The 21494-nt window shown below is 29.7% G+C and overlaps 8 protein-coding genes across 8 annotated transcripts; 6 read left to right on the forward strand and 2 right to left on the reverse strand. All coding sequences in view use genetic code 12, as the record gives it.

Moving 5' to 3' along the window:
* Window positions 1–199: 199 nt before the first annotated feature.
* CD36_71290 (uncharacterized protein) lies at window positions 200–3220 on the reverse strand (the record flags this gene model as incomplete). Its single annotated transcript, XM_002421304.1, has 1 exon — window positions 200–3220. The coding sequence occupies one exon, from the start codon at window positions 3218–3220 to the stop codon at window positions 200–202; it is 3021 nt and encodes a 1006-aa protein (XP_002421349.1).
* A 440-nt stretch (window positions 3221–3660) lies between these two features.
* On the reverse strand, window positions 3661–4591 carry CD36_71300 (20S proteasome component, putative; the record flags this gene model as incomplete). The annotated part of the gene is made up of 3 exons (XM_002421305.1): window positions 3661–4403; window positions 4478–4526; window positions 4589–4591. The coding sequence occupies 3 exons, from the start codon at window positions 4589–4591 to the stop codon at window positions 3661–3663; spliced, it is 795 nt and encodes a 264-aa protein (XP_002421350.1).
* A 274-nt stretch (window positions 4592–4865) lies between these two features.
* On the forward strand, window positions 4866–6197 carry CD36_71310 (palmitoyltransferase, putative; the record flags this gene model as incomplete). The annotated part of the gene is made up of 1 exon (XM_002421306.1): window positions 4866–6197. One exon carries the CDS (start codon window positions 4866–4868, stop codon window positions 6195–6197), a length of 1332 nt encoding a protein of 443 aa, XP_002421351.1.
* A 715-nt stretch (window positions 6198–6912) lies between these two features.
* Window positions 6913–7554, forward strand: CD36_71330 (conserved hypothetical protein; the record flags this gene model as incomplete). The annotated part of the gene is made up of 1 exon (XM_002421307.1): window positions 6913–7554. One exon carries the CDS (start codon window positions 6913–6915, stop codon window positions 7552–7554), a length of 642 nt encoding a protein of 213 aa, XP_002421352.1.
* A 529-nt stretch (window positions 7555–8083) lies between these two features.
* On the forward strand, window positions 8084–9394 carry CD36_71340 (conserved hypothetical protein; the record flags this gene model as incomplete). The annotated part of the gene is made up of 1 exon (XM_002421308.1): window positions 8084–9394. One exon carries the CDS (start codon window positions 8084–8086, stop codon window positions 9392–9394), a length of 1311 nt encoding a protein of 436 aa, XP_002421353.1.
* A 1839-nt stretch (window positions 9395–11233) lies between these two features.
* Window positions 11234–12880, forward strand: CD36_71350 (high-affinity inorganic phosphate (Pi) transporter and low-affinity manganese transporter, putative; the record flags this gene model as incomplete). Its single annotated transcript, XM_002421309.1, has 1 exon — window positions 11234–12880. One exon carries the CDS (start codon window positions 11234–11236, stop codon window positions 12878–12880), a length of 1647 nt encoding a protein of 548 aa, XP_002421354.1.
* Window positions 12881–14470: 1590 nt separating this feature from the next.
* On the forward strand, window positions 14471–16300 carry CD36_71360 (multidrug efflux transporter, putative; the record flags this gene model as incomplete). The annotated part of the gene is made up of 1 exon (XM_002421310.1): window positions 14471–16300. One exon carries the CDS (start codon window positions 14471–14473, stop codon window positions 16298–16300), a length of 1830 nt encoding a protein of 609 aa, XP_002421355.1.
* Window positions 16301–18994: 2694 nt separating this feature from the next.
* CD36_71370 (C-22 sterol desaturase, putative) lies at window positions 18995–20518 on the forward strand (the record flags this gene model as incomplete). Its single annotated transcript, XM_002421311.1, has 1 exon — window positions 18995–20518. The coding sequence occupies one exon, from the start codon at window positions 18995–18997 to the stop codon at window positions 20516–20518; it is 1524 nt and encodes a 507-aa protein (XP_002421356.1).
* Window positions 20519–21494: the final 976 nt, after the last annotated feature.

The raw sequence follows: 21494 nt of genomic DNA on the forward strand, positions 1-21494 counted from the left end.
TCATACTTTGTCATATTCTCATGACATTTATTTCTTCATTTAATAAATATAAATATATATATATATATATATATATATACTATCAATTTCAACTTAAAATAGTAGATGAATATAATTACATAGACTATTGATACCAATATTTTATCTAATATAAATACAATATAACCATGATTCTTCTTGTAAACAGGGTTTTTGGCAGTTAATTATTATCATTCGTGGTTTGTTTATTTTTATTATTATTATTATTATTACCAATAACTTCATTCAATCGTTGAATTTCTAATTCTAATTCTTTAAATCTCTTTTTAGCTTCTTGATCTTCTAAAATTCTTCGTTCTCTTTCTGCTTTCCATTTATTTCTTAAATCATTCATTCTTAATTTAGATAATGGATCATTATTATTGATATTCCCATATTCATCACCATCATTGGTATTAACACTAGTATTTTGCTGATGCTGCTGTTGTTGTTGTTGTTGTTCTAATTCTGATTTCAATGATTCATTTTCTTTAATCAATTTATTCAATTTATCATTTAATTTATTATATTTAACTTTAATTGAATCATCATTTTCTTTTAATAATAATTTTATATGATCATTAATTAATATATCAGTAGCTCTAATAAAATATTCAAAAATTGATTTATGTTTATCTCTAATATATGTAATATTTTCAAGAATATCAATAGATTTCCCATTAATATTCCCATTATTATTATTAATATCATTTATATGATTTAATAATTTTTCATATTTCATTTTAGGATCATATAAAGATTTATCATCAGCAATCTTATTATAACTTTCAATTAATCTTTTAAATTGATTGGTATCATATAATAATAAATCTTTATATTGATATTCTAAAATTGAAATCTTTTTAACTCCCAATTCAATATTATTACTGCTATTGTTATCATTTGTTGTATTAGTATTAGTATTGGTATTGGTATTTACTGTGGTTGTTGTTGCTGATGATGATGATATCGAAGAAACTCTTGCATGTGTGGGGGCTGATGCTAATGGAGGAACCGTTTGTTGTTGTGTTATTGGTGGTATTGGTGAAGACTGGACATTATTTTCAGTTCTTGTTCTATCAATTGTCATTAGATCAGTTAATTTATTAACTTTCAATTGTAATGCTTCATTATCTTTTTTCAATGAATCAACAGTATATGACATTTGTATTCTTTCAGTATTATATTTACGTTGTTTATCTAATGATAAATTCAATTCAGTTTGTAATTTATTATTTAACCCCATTTGATTTCTTAATTCAATTGATTTCTCTTGTAATTTTGTTGTTAAATTATTGATTTTCTCCAGTGTTGAACTATTCAAAAGTTTATAATCATTATTCACTTGATTTAATTCATCATTGATTCTACTATAAGATGTTTGTAATTGTAAATAATCATTCACTAAATTCAATTCATTTAATGAACTATTGCGATGATTATTATACGACGAATAAGACGATCTGTTATTGTTGTTGTTATTGTTAGTAGTAGTAGTAGTAGTGGTGATATCGGAAGGTTGTTTGTATTGGTCTAATTCATCTTGTAATATTGCAATACATTTTTCATATTCAATCAACTTTTGTTCAAGTTGTTGGTTGGTTTTATTAAATTCATCTTGGTTCTTATCATTTTCTTTCTCATTTAATGATTGACGTAATTGATTAAATTTATTAGACATGATTTGAAAATTATTTTTAATTCGAACCGATTCATTTATTTGTTCAACCAATTGGTTTTGTAATTCATTCTTGTTTGCCTTATAACTTTCACAAGTTAATTCTAATTCATCAACAGTTTTAATCAAATCTTCAATAATATGAATATATCCTTCCAAATCATTTTTATTAGTGGCAGCGTTGTTGTTGGAATTAATACCACCATATTCAGATGATGTATATGGAGGAGTAAATAATTCTGGTTGTTTATTATATTGACGCAGTTGATCCAATCTAGTCATTAATTCTAATTTTAAAACATTTAATTTAACTTCTAATGGTGCCGATATGGATTGTTGTAAAGTTTCTTTACCAGGACTAGTGGTATTACCATTTCCTGAAAAAGTATTCTTATCATATTCATTAATTAAAATATAAATTAACTCATCAACGGAATAATTGATTAAATTAATTCTTGATTCATAATTAGAAATTTGTAAATCCTTATCATTGATTTCCTTATTGGCAATTTCTATGTTGTTATACAATTGTTTATTTAATTCAACTGCTTCATCTAATTCTATTTGTAAATTTTGATGTTGAATTTCCAAGGTTGAGGTTTGCGATAATGAGGTTGATAATGGGTTGTTTTCGTTGTTGTTGTTGTTATTGTTATTGCTGTTGTTATTATTATTCCTGTTTAATAATGTGTGAAATTCATGAGGATCAAGATTATTTCTATCAATTAATTCTTGTAAAAAATTCTTCATTAATTTCAATTGAATTTTATAATTAACTATTCGTTTATTCAATTCTTCTTCTCTTGATTTGGTAGTTGTAGCAATATTATTAGTATTATTTGTAATCATATCTCTACTACCATTAGTAGGACTATTATTATTATTAAATTTCAAATTGGGTTTATTTTGAAACAACAGCCGTGGGGTTGTTTCAGGACTACCACGCAACGCAGGGCGGAACTGTCTCCATGGGGATATGTTTTTCGGTTTTATTCTACTTGGAGTCAAATTATCAATTGTTATAATATCATCATTAGATATATCACTGTTGTTTTTGTTGTTGTTGTTGTTGTTGTTGTCATTGTTGTTGCCAACAGAGTCTGTTGATAATCTCATCTCATTTAAACTCTTATGTAAATTAGATATATTAATATCTACTTGAGAAGAATAAGAATCTCTAATTGTCAATGATGGTGATGATGTACCTTGTGGCCTAATTACATCATCGAGGGGTGAATGTGGACGTGAAATAAAGGGACTAGATGATAAAGTATCTGGTTGGTTTTCTTGTTGAACTTCTTGTTGTGTTATTTGTTCCATTTCTTCTTCTTGGGTATCTGGTTTATTATCTTCAAGGGGTCCTTCTTTTTGTTGTTGTTGTTGTAATTGAATTGATAAATCTTCAGGTTGTTTAAAAACAATAAGATTATGACTACTATTAGTACTACTTTGAGCACCACTTTTATTCAGTAGAATGGATACATTTGAATTATCATTTGATTCATTAATTGATAAATTTGACATGAAAAAAAAGAAAAAAAAAAATTTTTTTGAAGGTATTGATAGTGTTTCAAAAATGATTCAAATATAAATAAATATAAATATAAGATTGGTTGTCTATTCCACAAATAGATGTTTGGTTTGATATGATTTGATTTGGTTGTTACTTCTACTATCAAATAATTTGTTTACTTTTTTACACGTTCAGAAAATATTTTTTTTTTTTTTTTCTTTTTTGAGACTTTCTTGTTCAAGGGACCACGACACACATATTCACATATTCACTCACTCATACCACTTATACAATTAACATTCAAACACTCAAACACTCAAACAATTTTGAAACAACAAATTTAATAGTTTGTATTTCTATTTAATTGTATCTAGTTAGTTAATAATAATTCACGTTCTTTCTTTCTTTCTTTCTTTCTTTCACCCAAACAAATTGAAACCTATATATTCCATTATGAAGCCATTTCTTCATCACCAGCTTCTTCTCCTTCATCTTCTTCATCTTCTTCTTCCTCTTCTTCAGCAAGTTTTCTAGCTTGTTCTAATAAATCATCAGGAATGCATTGATGTTTACCTCCAGTATGTTGTTTACTACACCAAGAAATTTCCAATTCATAATCTTTATCTTTATTATCTTCATGACTCAAATGAATAATTCTTGCGGCATGATTTATTGCTTCTAAACATGTCAATTCTTCATAATTCAATTTCTCTAATTCGGATTTCGCAATTTGTCGACCTTTACCAGTGGCAGCACCATTATATCCCCAATAACTACCACTAGGTTCAATCATATACAAATATGATTCACCATCTTCATTATCTACTCCACCAATGATAGATACTATACCAAATGGACGAACAGAATTGTAACAAGTATAATTTTGGACATAAATACCCATTCTATCCATTAAATTAGGTATTGACATAACAGTTTTGAAAATTGATTTGAATGATTGACATTCATCACGACATCTATTGACAAAATGACGTCCATCAGGTAATAAACCAGAATAAACTACCCCGATATTTCTATCGACGGTTTGAATTCGTTTATTTTTCTTGGGGATTAATAATTTCGATTGAATGATTTTTTCCACCGCTAATACTATTCCATCTTTACATTTAATACCAATTGAAGTACCACCATTTTCAACAGCTTTCATAGCATATTCAACTTGAAAATTTCTTCCATCTATAAATTAATGACCATTGTTAGTATATTTTTTCAATGCATGTGGAATGAAGAAGTTATTGGGTGTTACATACCTGGAGAGAAAACACTATTGGATAAATCGTAACCAGTACCAATTGAAGTCTAATAAATGGGTTAGTATAAATAAACAGTTTATTATGATCAGTTGTAGTGAATTGACATACCATGATATAGATAGATAGTTAGTTATAAAATTGTTGTAATGATTAGAAAGAAGTAAGTAAAAAGTTTGTTGATATTGCCACTGAGATATTTTTCAAAGGAATTTTTTTTTTTTTTTTTTTTGCTTGGTTGGTTGATTGAGTTGGGTTTGTTGATTCATTTTCTCTGTCTCATACTCTCTTTTTCTCCTAAACACTAACTAAATTACTATTACTACAAATCCCAATTTAACCAATACAGCAACTACCAACTTTAGTACTAGATGAAAACTGAATAAATATGACAGTTCAATTGAAATGGCCCATATTGGGAGTGATTATTCCTTGTGTAATCATTTTTTCATTATCGTATGGATCACATTATTTTATTCTTCAACACCATCTAACAATAAAACAACAATTGATTTATGAATTTTATGCAACTATGATATGGATATCTTATTTATTTGCAATATATACCAATCCAGGAAGAGTCCCAACAAATTATAAACCGTCATCTCCATCTACAAGAATTGAAGAAACCGGCAATGACTCCGAAGGTTTAGGTTTAGAATCTAGAGAAGATGAAACCCTAATAACAGAAGAACCAATTAGTGGAGATAGATGTGAATGGATAAGATATTGTAAAAAATGTAATAATTATAAACCACCAAGGAGTCATCATTGTAAAATTTGTAAACAATGTGTTTTACAAATGGATCATCATTGCCCTTGGACAATGAATTGTGTTGGGAATAATAATTTACCACATTTTATGAGATTTCTTGGATGGGTCATATGGGGTACAGGGTATTTAATGATTCAATTAATTAAATTAATTATCAATTATTATGAAAATCTGAATATGCCACATTATTTATTCAATAAGACAGAATTAGTAGCAATAATTGTTATTACTCCAATAAATTTGTTTGTTTTTGCCACAATATTGGTGTTGTTTATTCGATGTTTGATTAATATATGTAAGGGGATGACTCAAATAGAAATATGGGAATGGGAAAGATTAGAACTTCAATGGTCGAGTAAAAGATTATGGAGATTAATTCGATTCAATTATAGAAAGTTACATAATGATAAACCATTTCCTAAATTGAGTACTTGGACTAATACCATCAATAATGGCGATTATGGCGATGATGTTGATGTTGATGATGTTGATGATGTTGATGTTGAGTTAACTAATTTATCTTCCAACAATGAGGAACCAATAGTACCACAAAATTTTACTATTGATGATTTGATATTTCCTTATGATTTAGGAATATGGAAAAATTTAATAAATGCTATGAATTATCCTTATATGTGGTTAATACCATTTGCTAAACCTAAAAGTAATGGATATCAACCAGAAATATCCCAAGATTATTTACAAGATGATCAATTGAATTTACCTTGGCCTCCTGATGGTATTAGACAACAAGAAATTGAAATTAATGTACTACATCAACAGCATAGCCAGGGTAACGAAGAAGATGAAGAACTACGTAGTATCAGGAATTATCAAGAATTGAGAAGAAGATTAGATCCTAGATTGAATGTTAAACGTACAGATTTTGTCAATGATATGGGAGAAGGATTAACTGATTTTGGTGTTGATGAAGATAGTGATTGAAAGGGGTTATATAGATGAGATAGGTAGAACTAAAATAGATTGTTGTAAGAGCCATTTGGTTGTAAATGAAAGACGATTGTAACAGTTCTAAGTCGTGTGAGTGTTAAAACTGAGTCGTGTATTGGTGTACATGTTTGTATGAAACGAGAAAGACAAAGTGGTCGTGCACAAGACACAAGTCGCGTTAAGTTAGTTAGTTAAGTGGTAGGAGTTTCGGGGCTGGCTGGCTGGTTGGCTCAATTGTTTTATATAAAGTACTTGCTATGTACGCGTCAAAATAGAATGAAACAAATAAAAGACAATAATAATAGTAATATAGACGACGGTTTGAATGAATAATAAGTAAATACTAATAGTTAGTACGCGTTTAATAGGAATTGTCTATCTCTTTTAGTGTCTTTTCTATCAGCAGATGGATGGAATATGAAATTTCTTTTTTTTTTTTTTTTTGCTCTCTCCAAATTCGCAGCATACAAACACACACATCTGGTAGCATCAAGTAGTAAAAAGCAAAATTTCAATCTTGCAGCTCCTGCTGCTCCTCTTCCTCTTTCCTCCCACACACACACACAAAGTGAACGAAAATTTACTTCTTTTTCTTTTTTTTTTTTTTTATTTCACATCTTTCTTTTTCTTTCTTCTTTTTATTTTTCAATCATCTGTATACCCTTCCTCCCCTCTTAAACACAACAAGAAGAATTAGTAGCAAAGCATTATGGATTCTTTTAAATTACCTTCACCTGCTCCTTCTGGTTCTACTACTAATTATTTCCCCAACAATAAACGCAAGAATAGTTCAACCTTTGATGATAATCAGACTGCCTATAATAATAACCACATTGGTGGTGGTGCTGATGATGAGCATATAGTGAAAAATCTAACTAAACCTGATCAAATTACTTCAGAAACTGAATGGCCTCAATTCATTCATCCAGATGGTGGTATAATAAAAATCACTCCTTGGGGGACATTACGACAATTTATTGATCCTAAAACTAATGAAACAATAACTAAATTCGAAGATTGTAGTTTAGAAGATTATTCCTTCAAACTGGAATCAATTGAAAAATTATATCAAACTCCTAATACCCCACAATCAATATATCGTACTGCTGGACAAGATAATATAATGAATACCCCTCAGATTGGTAATAACAATTTAAATAGATTTACAATTAGTCCAGGAACTGAAGCTGAAAGTTATGTTATAGAAGGATATAGACAGCAACAGCTGCAATTCCACCACCGTGATTGTTTTGTGCCGGAACACGAGAATTATTTTGGAATGACTGATGATACTGCAAAATTAGAAGATGAAATTGATTCAAGTTTCAATATAGATGAAGAAATGATATAATGATGGTATCATTTTTATGCAAAACAACCATATTAGAAGTAGATTGGTTCTTTCTTTTCCCTCAATAGAAGGTAGAATTATGGGTGGGGGGCCGGTGGAGTTATTAGACTTGTTTGTTTGTTTGTTTGTTTTCCGTTATGTACTATTAAAAAAAGAAAAAGTTTTGTGTGATTATTATATTTCTATGTATCAATATTGTTCAATATATTCTATATTTATGTGTATATCGGAACAAGGTGGTGAAGAAGGAGATGACTTTTGATATTTGATAAAAGACTAAAGAAGTAACTAATACTTTTCTTTTTCTTTTTAGGCGCGCGAGTGTTGGTATTGAAAATTCTCATTTGTCGTCTAAATTCTTTTTGTTTTAACACGACACACACGACACACCCTGAAACTTTTTCCTAAAAACAAAAACAAACTAAAAAAAAAAAAAAAACATCAACTTATTAATAAACTACTACCCTTGATCTAGTCAAACTCAACAACCAACACACATTACCAAACTTGGCTTACAAGTAAGATAGATATGACTACTGCTACTGCAACAACTACTACTACTACTACTCCTACAATAACCCATCCTACCACATTAATGTCTACATCAGATGGGTTAATTACATTTTCTGATCATATTTTAAATCAAATAGATAATTTACAAAAAGTTGAATATAATAAAAAAGGTAGGAAATATCGATTTGTTAATAACACTTTTCAAAGGATTCGTCAAGAAGATAAACATTTAATTATTTATCCTGAAAATTTAAATGAAAAATTATCATTTTATTCAGCTTTTACAATATTATATAATATTGGTGAAGGAGAAATTTTACAACAATTCCCATCATTTTGTTGTACAATATTAAGTTTAGCATTAGAATTAGAGAAAAATAAATGGTATGAAGTTGAAAATTCTTCAATTATTCATTTTAAAAATGCCAAATATGATCCAAGAGATTTAAAAGATTTAGCTGATGATTATATTCAATGTCATCCAATAGAAAAACATCATATTGAATGGGGGGTTAATTTAATGATTGCTTCAAAATTGAATTTTTTACATACTGATCATCATATTGGCACCAAATTAGAAGGTTATTATATGAAATATTTTATTGAATCTTATTATGGAGAAGAAGCATTATTATCTCATGATGTATTAGTAGCTTTAAAAAGTTGTGTTCATTGGGGGAATATAAAGGGGATCTTGTATAAATTATCGGTACCCAATATTAAAATTGATGATGAATTGAAAACATGTTTTGATAATTTCCCTGATCCAATAGAAGAATTAAAATTAAATGTTTATGATCGATATCCTAGTGGTACTTCGAAATATTCTTTAATACGTAAAAGTATTGATATTTTAGCCGATTGGGAATTTTCAAAATTGATTCCCACTACTACCAAAATTGAATTAGATTGGTTATATAATTTATGTCATGAAATTGAAACCAATCCAATAAAATATCATTTACGGTCGAAAACTAAAGATTTATGTTCTGATCCAATTAATTTATCAGAATTAAATATGAAATTTGGTCCCGCCATAAATCAATTATTAAATTATATTTCTTTAATTATTAATATTTTTAATAATACTGGTGGTGAATTTTTATTACAAAATTCAAAAATTCCTAAATTAACTCCAGAATTAATTAATCAAAATTTGAATTTATATAATAAATTAATTCATATTAATGAACAAATTGAAATTTATTTATCGAAAAATTGGGATGTTGATGATATAATTATTCGGTTAGATAGTGGTGATTCAAAAAATTCTTTATTTACTAAAGTAATGGAAATGAGACAAAAATATATCGATGATTATGAATAATGGGAGGTGGTTTGTTTTTTGTTTATATATACCTGGTTGTATACATAAATATATACAAGAATTATTAATATTTACTAGAAGTTGTTCCTTAGTCTGGTGTTTTGTAGTAAATGTAATGAAATTCATTTGATTCTAGGTTTCTACAAATCAACTCAACATTAGCCACAGGTTTAGAGAAAAAGTCTAATCTATGTTTTCTGTGGGGAAAAAATATCAACCCCTTTTCCAGTGCTATATTCGTCTAATCTTATTGGTTCGATAAGTTTCCATTCTAGAATGATAATAATAATATCATAATCGTTAATAAAGATTTTGAAATATTTTTTTTTTTACAAGAAATATATACGTATACACAGAAAATCACAGAAATATGGGGTCAGGGTCTACCCTCCAATTACAAATAAACCAAAGGTTTAACAAAATGCTGTTGGAACAATAACCATTATACTTTGTTAATTCTGTTGGTTTGATCTTTTCTCTGAAGTGTTATATTCCATCATATTGCAGATACGATGGAGGGGTGGTAGGAAAGGAGTCTCGGCATTTCTCGGCGTACAAGCGCCCCCCAAAAATTTATTTATTGTCGTCATGTTGCTCCCATCCTCACCACCAATGGTCATTTGTGCATTTTATGCATATTTATTATTTTTGTCTTAAAAGTTATGGATGTTTCCTTCTTCTAGAATCAGAAGACCCCCCCTCCATCTATATTCTAGATAATAAATTTCGGTCCCTCCGAGAACTAAATCTTGATGGTGGAGAATCTTCCTTCCTTACTTGGGGGTTATAAATGTCCTAGAACGATAAACGGAAATAGATTATATTCAACAATTAAACATTTTTAATACAAAATGCAGTTTTGCTTTTGTATTGTTGTTGATAGTCAATTTTGTGGAGTCTTGGGAAATCAAATTGTCATCCCATAAATATAAGTATACGATGAAATAAAATAATGATATGATTATGATTTTGTGGGTTAAATCGTATTGTAGGAGGAGGCTTGATAAAAAAAAAAAAAAAAAAAAAAAAAACAGAACAATAGAGCAGGATCATAATAATTCAAAAGGCTGTGGTACTTCTTGTCAACCTCTTCCTCGTCCTCCATCCCCTTTTATCAAATAGTACAATAAACAGGATTGATAATTGTAGCTTATCTACCAAATCTTTCAAAGAGAAGAGGTTACTATAATGCTCTATGACACTTACGAGATAGACACCTATACATCATCTACTTCTATATTGTGGTGGTTACAAAATTTGTGGAGAATGTAACATCATTCACTTTTCCAATTTATACTTTTGTGTGTGGTGAGAGAGTGAGTGGATGGTGCATTCATGCATGAATCAAAGTATGAATATTATTTTAATGGTGAAAAATTTTTCGTGATCTTTCCTTTGCTTTGCTTCTTGGTTTATAAAAGTTTATTAGTAGTAGTTTTTTTCTTCTTTTTAGATGGATTGGCTAGTTAATTAATTAATTAATTATTCTTAATCTCTAAACCAATAAAGTTGCTTTCAAATCGTGGTTCGTAGTTCGTAACTTATTAGTATATTTCATTATTTTAGTTTTTCTTCCTATTACTAGTAGTAGTAAAAAATTTTTTTCTTCTTTTTTCACAACCCACAAAAAGTAAAACCAATAATTATTTAACTCTTCCCTTTTTCCCCCTGATTTTTTTTTTTTTTTTTTTTTCACAATTCCTTTTTCCTTTTTCCTTTTTTTTGCTTTAACTATCAAAAGTTCCTATTTATATACTACTATATCTTATCTTTTCCTTTCTTTTCTTTTCTCTTTTTTTCAATTAATCTTTGACCTATTCATTCATTTAGTTGCTTATCATGTCATTATTTGAAAAGAATACTACCCCAGACCAATACCAGGACGGGGACCAATACCAGGACCAGGAACAAAACCACTCCCATCACTCCAACAACAATGATAATGATAATGATGACAAAAAGGATTTCTTCTCTCATAAGGAAAACTATTTGGAAGATTCTACTTCACTGGAATTTGATATGGTTGGTTTAGAAGCTAATGATACTATATTACATAATAAAATGAAATTAATTAATGATGCCATTGATGAAATTGGATTCACTCCTTATCATTTAAAATTATTTTTTTTAAATGGAATGGGTTATTGTACTGATTGTATGTTAACTTATCTTGAAAGTAGTGTACGTACTTTTATTAATTATCAATTTGGTTATAAATTCCCCGTTAGTAATGAATGTTATGCTGGTGGGATGATTTTAGGTGCATTAGTATGGGGATTTGGAGCTGATTTAATTGGTAGACGATTAGCATTTAATTTATCATTGTTATTAAGTGCAATTTTCACAATTATGACGGGGATGATGGGTAATATGGCATCTTATTGTTTATTTGTATTATTAAGTTCATTTGCTGCTGGAGGGAATTTAGTTTTGGATACTTGTGTTTTCTTGGAATATTTACCTCATAAAAATCAATGGTTATTAACATTTTTTGCATTCTTTTGGGGGATTGGTCAAACTATTGCTGTTGCTTTAGCTTATGCCTTTTTACCAAATAATAGTTGTGAATCTGCTGATTATTGTCCTTCTCATATCAATCGAGGTTGGAGATATGTATTTTATACTAATGGATCCATTGTTTTAGCTATGGCAATACTAAGACTCACAGTGGTAAGATTGAAAGAAACTCCTAAATTCTTGGTGGCTAATAATCGTGATGCGGAAGCAGTACGAGTATTACATGAAATTGCCGATAAATATAATCGTAAATGTTCATTAACACTCGAACAATTGTTACAATGTGGTGAAATTGAAAGTAATGATGATTATAGGAAACATTTCAGTCTTGGTGGAACTTTATCTTTAATGTTTCAACATTTGAAGATTTTATTTGCAACAAAACAATCAGCTTGGTCGACTTCCTTATTGTTTTTCTCATGGGCTTGTTTAGGTATTGCTTATCCATTATATTCAGCATTTTTACCGGAATATTTGGCTACTCGTGGTGCTAATATCTCTGCTGATACTACTGGTGGAGTTTATCGAGATTTAGTGATTTCTAATGTAAGTTCAGTTGGTGGTCCTATAATTGCTGGGTTATTATTATATTTCTTACCAGTTTTGGGTAGACGAGGAGTTTTGTTCATTGGTGGAGTCACTACTATGGCATTATTATTTGGTTATACTGCAGTAAGAACTAGAGCTCAAAATGTTGGATTAACTTCAGCTGTTTATTGTGCCTTGTATATATATTATGGGGTTATGTATGCTTATACACCAGAAGTTATGCCATCAGCTGCTAGAGCCACTGGGAATTGTTTATGTTTGTTTTTCACAAGAATCGCAACCGCAATGGTCCCCATAATTGCTTGGTATTCTGATACTTCATCAGCTGTACCCATTTGGATTTGTGGGGCTTTAGTTGGTGTCATTGGAATTGTTGCTTTGGCTCTTCCGTTTGAACCAAGTAAACAAAGAGTTGTTTAAAGTGAATATTTCACAAACTGTACATATATGACATTATTATTATTATTATTATTATTATTATTATTATTATTATTATTATTATTATTATTATTTTATTTATTTTTTATTTCAAAAAGTTATATTTCGTTTAAGACAATTGATTGATTGGTTTTTTCTAGATTATTAATATATTTAGATATATATATATATGTATGTATTTGAATGCTAGACATTTCTTTTGTTCCCATAATGGATGTACCCCCGCATCAATCTGGTAGTTTAAGGTTAGTGGTTTTTAACCTTTTTTGGTGATCTTATTGTTTACTCCATCATGTTTTTTGTGGACTGTGTTTCTAACTGCTGCTGTTAAACACATATCACAAACATTATATGTAATTTAGTAATATTTTGTGATGAGCGCTAATAATACCAGAAAAGAAACAATCGGATCTGAACAGTACGGCTGGAGATCAGTTGATGCAAGATAACTTGTATTATGACAATGCAAACAAAAACTCCGTATGAATACAAGGATCGGTTTAAACAAAACTTATCAGTTAATATAGCTCTCTTGTAAGAAACAAGGGGGGGGGCATATTCAACAAATCAGTTCTCTACTTGTATATATCAAATTAACACTAAACGGAAGTTAATTTTGGGAAAGTTCTAAACGAGTCGTGTATTGACTGAATATTTTGTTGCCGATATTACTAAAAAAGGTAAATTAATAGCCGATGGTTTGTGCGTGTGTGCTGGTTGACGAATAATTTGTTACTTATTTACCATAATTTTCAACTAAATTCTGACTTCTGATAATGAACCACCAAGAGAACTAATGAAATTAAGAATAATAATATAGATTTCTTTTACTACTACTAATAATTTGAGAATTACTTTAATTAAACTTTGATGCAAATAGTTTCCAAAATCTTAACTTTCATACTTTTAGAGTTTATCCGAAACAGTTTCTTTTATCAGGTTGTTTGGCATCAATCATTTCAAGACCAAACTGATGATGGTAACGGATTTGATGATTACTAATCATGATGTTCGGATTTAACATGAAAAAATATGTATAAGTGTAAGTCCGGTAATGCTTTGTATTTTTGCGGTGTAAAATCAGGTCAGCCCTTTTTACTACTAACCTGACTCAACCCAACAATTTACATAACAAAGTCGAGTTAAAATTCAAAAGAAACAAAAATCTAGTATTTTGTTTTAGCATATAATTTTAGTTCATCGGATTTAAACAATAGTAAAAAGCACACAAACGAGGGAGCAAACACAATTAATTTCTCCCTCAAACTTAATCAAGCAAGGATGAAAACAAAACAAAACAAAGCAAAGAAATTTCCTCCTCTTTCCTTCCCCATCGCACGGAAAATGAAATTGTTTCTATTTTTTCTTTCTTTTTTCAAACACAATAATTAAGGAAGTTTTTTTTTTTATTTTTCCGTTTTTCCTTTAATCATCATCATCATATATATATATATATATATAAACGAATAGTCATATAATTATCAAAAAATTTTCTTTTTTTTTTTTTTTTGAAAAATCCAACAGTTTTCTTGATTAAGTTTTATTTTTTTGTTTTTGTTTAATTGGTAGAACATGAACACCAACAACAACAACACTAGCCACAATGATATTGTTCCTGAGGGAACAATCACCACAGATTCAGTTTCAAACGAAGAATTACACAATACAACCAATAACGATAATGTCAATGTTCAAAGCTATGTTGGACCTAGTGATTCAGTCGAGTCTGGTAGTAACACTGCTGATGAAGAAAATGAAATTAATAGTTTAAATGCACAAAATGTTAAAGATTATGAAGCTAATATTGGTGGTGGTCAATTGCCTCCTGATGATGAATTGAGTAGAATTGAATCTAGTACTGAATTATCCAGAAGAGCCACCAGAAGTATAATGAATACTGAAAGTTTATTACGTTCTGCATCTCAATCGAGTAAACCATTACCACCAATGGGTGGAGGTAAAGAATATCCTCCAATGCTTGGTTCACGAGATCCTTATGTTGTTGCCTTTGATGGTCCAGATGATCCCGATCATCCTCATAATTATCCGACTTGGAAAAAAGTATTATATTGTGCATCAGTTGGTCTTGCGGCATTGTCAGTGTCTATGGGATCAGCAATGTTTTCTCAAGCAAGTGCTGATATAATGGCAATTTATCATATTGGTTGGACTCCAGCAACTTTAACCACTTCATTATTTGTTTTCGGGTTTGCTTCTGGTCCAGTTATTTATGGTCCATTATCAGAATTATTTGGAAGAAAATTAGTTATGGTGCCTTCATGTTTAGGTTATGTGTGTTTTTCATTTGCTGTAGCAACGGCTAAAGATATTCAAACAATTATGATTTGTCGATTTTTCGCAGGGTTTGTTGGTGCTGCTCCTTTAGTTGTTGCCCCCGCAGTTATGGCCGATATGTTTAATAATCGTTATAGAGGTACAGCAATTGCAATTTTCTCCATGTTATTATTTGGTGGACCCATGCTTGCACCAATTTTGGGAGCATTCACGGTGAAGAATAGTACCTTGGGTTGGAGATGGACATCATATTTTTGTGGGATTATTGGTGCTTTGGCATTATTTATGAATACTTTTTTGTTACAAGAAACTCATCATCCATTGGTTTTAACTCGTAGAGCTGAAGAATTGAGAAGAAGAACTGGTAATTGGGGGATTTATGCTCCACATGAAGAATTGACTTTAAGTATGAAAGAAATTGTGGAAAATAATATTGCTCGTCCACTTAAAATGCTTTTCACAGAACCAATTTTATTTTTGGTCAGTCTTTATAATGCATTTATTTATGGTATGCTTTATTTGTTTTTAACGGCTATCCCATTGATTTTCTTGGGTGAATATCATTTTGTTCAAGGGGTTGCTGAATTACCATATTTGTCGATGTTGATTGGGATTTTAATTGGTGGTGCCATGATTATATTATTTGAAAAAAGGTACATTAAAGCCATGGAAAATAATGGTGGTAAAATCATTCCAGAAAAAAGATTAGAACCAATGATGGTTGGTGGATTCACATTTGTTATTGGTATTTTCTGGCTTGGATGGACAGGTAATTATCCACAACATGTACATTGGATAGTTCCCGTCATTGGTGCTGCATTTGTTGGTAATGGATTAATGTTGATTTTCTTGCCATGTTTCAATTATATCATTGATTGTTACTTGTTATATGCTGCCACTGCCTTGGCTGGTAACACATTTATTAGATCAGCATTTGGTGCTGTTTTCCCACTTTTCGCTAGACAAATGTTTACCAATTTAACCATTAAATGGGCAAGTACACTTTTAGGGTGTATTGGTATATTACTTTTACCAATGCCATTTGTTTTCTATTATTATGGTAAATCACTTCGTCATAAATCCAAATTTGCTTTCGTTTTGGAATAAAAAGGGGTAAAGCAATTTTAGAATCTGATATAATCAATTAATACCCTCCCCCAAAAAGGAAATAAAAAGAACTACAAACATATATATATATATATATATATAATTATTTATAACATAGAACAATTATTTAATTTTTAATAATATAGACACAAATTTTTCACTTTTAGTTTTACTTTGAAACAAAAGCAAAATGATTTCTTTTACCAAGACTTGATGTACACACAGTTTGTCAACAATGAATATAGTTTTCAATATCATTTTCTGGGTTATTTCCTTTCCGCCGTTTGTGAAGTAATACTGTTTAATTAGAAACTGCCTTTCTAGGCTACATCCAATCGAATAAACGAACTACAGAACAATGACACCACATTGAATGAACTTGTAGAGATAAAAACCCACTACAATGTTTGTAGCTTCCTGTTATTGCACATGGATTAAAACTCATTCAAAATTGCTCACATAAGAGTTGAGCCGTCCATGTACGAGGGAGTGCCCATACTTATCTTCAATCATAGATAGCTTTTTTTTGTGTGGTGTTGATATTGAATAATATGTTTTTACATTACGAGAAAAATGAACTCTAATTTGGTGTCATTGTTTAACCACCAAAAAGCAAGGAGCATAACAATAACAGGTGTGGATTTAACTATATTGTGGCTTTGATATATTATAAAAAGGTTATATTTGAAAGGCCTGAAATTGACTTTTTAAGGTAACGACTTCGATATAAGAAAGACCTAGCAAATGATTCTTTGCCAAGAGTTACATACTAAACCGTTTTTTTTTTTTTTTTTTTTTTTGACTGCAAATTTAATACCTCGTGATAAGTCCATCCCATATTATAACATACATCAGGTTTAAGTTTTTTAAATGTCTTCGATTCGAGGAAATGAAAGGTGTAGTGTTAATAGAATAAAAGGTAGAGGAATTGATGGTGCCATTTATAAAATAGCTTATAATGAAACATAAAATGAAGCAATCAAATCAAATCAAATCAAAACCACAATCACTACCATACTCCTCAGCACATGCAAATGATCAGATAATACAATAAAACAAATCAGTTTCAATACTAATTAACTCATTGGTAATACATTTTTGTTTTGGAATTGTCATGTTGAAGTAAACATTAAAAAACGATTCTCTTTAAAAAAAGTGTAAATGTTGCAAAAAAAAAAAAAAACAAAGTGGTCTAAATGACTAGAGTTCCTGAAAAATCAACAACAATGACTGCTTCTTTTAAACTTTTCTTTATTTAATTTTTATTTGTTTAGGAAAAACCGCCTTGCAAAGGGTTCTATGCACGTTGCTAGATGGTAGTTAAAACAACAACATAACGTAAATTGCATGGCATATTTCTTTTTTAACTAAGCCCTGTTGGAATCGTAATGATTATGATTTTCAGATGCAAAATTGTACTAACAAGATACACATTGGGAGCAATATATTTATGTGTTCAGGATTTGCTTTAAAGGGAATATCCAATTAATAGTGGTTATGCTTGTTACACGATTCTGACAAAGTTGTTGCTGAGCATCGAAACAAACTAAAACAAAATATATCGAGGTCTATCTCTCTTTTTTAATTGATTTTTGGTATAGTTGACTATCTAATATGAATCATTTAATTGATCTTATTTTTTTAAACAACAACGTGGCATTTATTGCGGCCAACAATCGAAAAAGATTATACTTTTATCAAACAACAAAACAAAGCAAAGACTTCAAAGACATCAAGCATATTGGAAAAGAGTTGGTCTCTCCTTTACCACAATCAATCAACAAAACTATGCGTTATTTTTTCATGTCAATTCTTTTAAAGTTGAATTTCCGTTGTAAAGTCAAAACAGAATTGTTTTATTTTGCAATTACTAACAATAAACAACGTTTTATTGTAGTTAGAACTCTTCTTCTTCTGTCGATTTGAGATAATACTACATAAGAAAATTATCACAGTCAACAGTTTCTAACACACGTTCTATCTATGTGGCACCTTTGTTTATAACAAGTAAAGGTAGATATAACATGGCTTGGATATTCCAAAAGCGAAGGAAATTAACTCCGTGGAATTATATTAGTTGCAAAATTTTCGCAGTAACTCCGGCCGAATAAAATCGACCTTTTTTTTTTTAGTTGGCTTGCATTTAGTTCTACTACTCCACACTCCGGTTGCTATTGCCAGTTAGTTATACTAATCTTTCCCCTCGCGTTATAGCCCTGTCCTATCTCCTCATTACATCAAATAAAAATCATCACCATGTGAAAATTTTCCTCCGTATCAATATAATTATCAACAAATCAACTATTATAACTCAATTGAAACAAGGAAGATTAAGAAGGAAGGAGGAGGAGGAGAGAATTAAATTATTATCATCATTGTTATTGTTATTGTTATTGTTATTGTTATTTTCAATGGGAATAAACTATTCAAACTTTATTAGACACACTTTTTTTATTCATCACCATCAACATCCCGCCCCTCCTCCACTCACCCACCTACCCACGTACCTATCCACTGACCATCATATTCTTGAAAGTTAATTCATTCATATTATTCTAATTTTCAATTATTTAAATCGAATTGAATTTCTTCAAATTATTTCAAATCAAGAAGAAATTATTTTGTATTTTTATTTTTCAAACAAACCTATTTCCTTTCCCCTCCCCTCAAATCCAAATCCAAATCCAAATCCAAATGTTGATTTTATTACCTGTTGCTGTTCTAGCAGCAATCATTTATTATATTGCTGAATATTGGAGAAAAGAATCAATAAAACGTAAATATGATTGTCAACCTGTGAAACAAGCACCATTAGTTACTTGGTATGATATTTTTGGTATCAAAGCCCTTATTGATAATAGTAATTTAACTAAAAGTGGATATTTTTATCAAGATATTCAAAGGAAACTTGATAGTCTTGATACAACAACTCTTAAAACTACTGCTTTGGGGAAAAATCAAATCATTACTATTGAACCAGAAAATTTCCGTACTATGTGTAGTAGTGCTGATTTAAATAATTGGACTATTGGTACTAGACCAATAGCTTTAAAACCATTATTAGGTAATGGGATTTTTTCAAGTGAAGGAGAAAGTTGGAAACATAGTCGAATTATGTTAAGACCAATTTTTGCTAAAGAACATATTAAACAAATCACAGCTATGGAATCATATATTCAACTGTTAATTAAAGTGATTAAAATTCAACAACAGCAACAAGAAGAATTTGATTTACAACATTTATTCCATTGTTTTACTATTGATTATGCTACTGATTTTTTATTTGGAGAAAGTTGTGATTGTTTGAAACTGATTCTTGGTGAAACATCAATTTCTACCATGAGTGAAAAAGAAAAATCAAAATTTGCTCCAAATTTCGATATTATGCAATATCATATGACGAAAAGATTAGTATTTGGTTATTTTTCATTTTTAATTAATCCACCAGAATTTCAAAATGCTGTGAAACATTTACATGAATTTGTTTTCCATTTTGTTGATCGAGCAATTAATTTTACTGATGAAGAATTAAATGATCCAAGTAAAAATTATGTTTTCCTTTATCAATTAGCTAAACAAACAAAAGATCGTAAAGTGATTTTAGATGAATTATTAAGTGTATTATTAGCAGGAAGAAATACTACTGCTAGTTTATTATCATTTATGTTTTTCGAATTGGCTCAAAATAAACCCGTTTGGAATAAATTGAAACAAGAAATCAATCAACATTTCCCTGATGTTGAATCAATTACTTTTGATACCATTAATAATTGTGAATATTTACGTTGGTGTATTCATGAATCCTTAAGAATTAATCCTCCAGTACCAATTAATACTAGAACCGCTAATAAAGATACCGTGCTACCAAAAGGTGGAGGTAAAGGTAATAATTATCCTATTTTTGTTAGAAAGGGAGAACAAGTTATATTCCCGTTATTTTCAAGTAATCGTCAAGAAAGATTTTTTGGACCTGAACCAGAGAAATATATTCCTGAAAGATGGGCTAATTTACCTAGAAATGGAGGTATTGCTTTTGGGCCATTTGGAACTGGTCCAAGATTATGTTTAGGTCAACAACTTGCTTTAGTTGAAGCAAGTTATGTTACTATTAGACTTTTACAAACATTTTCGGAATTGGATTCAAATCATACTGAATGTAGAAGACTGGTTGGCGCTACCATGAGATTAATGGATGGATGCCAAGTTACTTTAAAATGATTGGGATTATAAGGGGTTAACAAGTTAATTACTGCTGGTGGTGGTGGTGCAGCTACAACTACTGTTGTTATATTTTTTATTTTTATTTATTATTTTTTGATTGACTTTTTAATATTTTTTAGATTTATAGCTTTTATATACATATAATGTTTTTGTTTTTTTTTTTATATTTTGTGATTGTAGTTCGTCCTTTGAATGAACTTGTGACGAGGACCGAGTTAACAATCCATAAGAATTGGCCCAGCTTAGATTAGAATCATAATCGAGGCTTTTTTCCTTTTGTTATCAAAATAACGTTATCAGTGATATATGAAAAAAAAAAAAAAAGCAACTCCATATTTGTTATGACAGAATTTTATTTTATAACTTTAGATTGTGAATTAATACCAATTTAGCATTGAAGTAGTCTCCAATGAAAAACTTCTCTTCTTTTTAGTTGTTGGTTGGTTGGTTTAGGTCTAGATCTATTGTATAAAGGAGGATGAATAGGAAGGTGTTGCATTTATCAATCGTTATCAAAACGGTCTGTTATTTGATGTAGTACTATTTGGATAACACAAACAGTCATTTTATTCCAAAAAAAAACAAGGGGGGTTCAGGGGGTGGGTGGGAACAAAAGTGGCATTTAATAAGGGGAGGGGGGAGGCAGGCATTAAAAAACCCAAAAAAAATAAAGCTTATTTCTATTATTGTGATTAAGTATTTAACTAAATTTAGTTTGGTTTGGTTTGGTTTGGTTATATTAGGTTGATTATTTTTAGAATAGTTTGAAATATTATTATTACTCAGTATAGTAATGAAACAATATCTACGACTTTGCGGTTTCTATTAGCATGTTTCAAGCTACTCTTTTGATTGTTATACCTGCCCATTTCCTCCTCCTTCTCTATATTGGTTTCCTTTTTTTGGTAAAAATTAAAGTCAAACGGAGAATTCCTGTTTCATACTTTCTTCCTCAACTTGACCAAACAAAAGT

This window comes from Candida dubliniensis, chromosome 7 (assembly GCF_000026945.1).
Source record: "Candida dubliniensis CD36 chromosome 7, complete sequence".
NCBI lineage: Eukaryota > Fungi > Ascomycota > Pichiomycetes > Serinales > Debaryomycetaceae > Candida > Candida dubliniensis.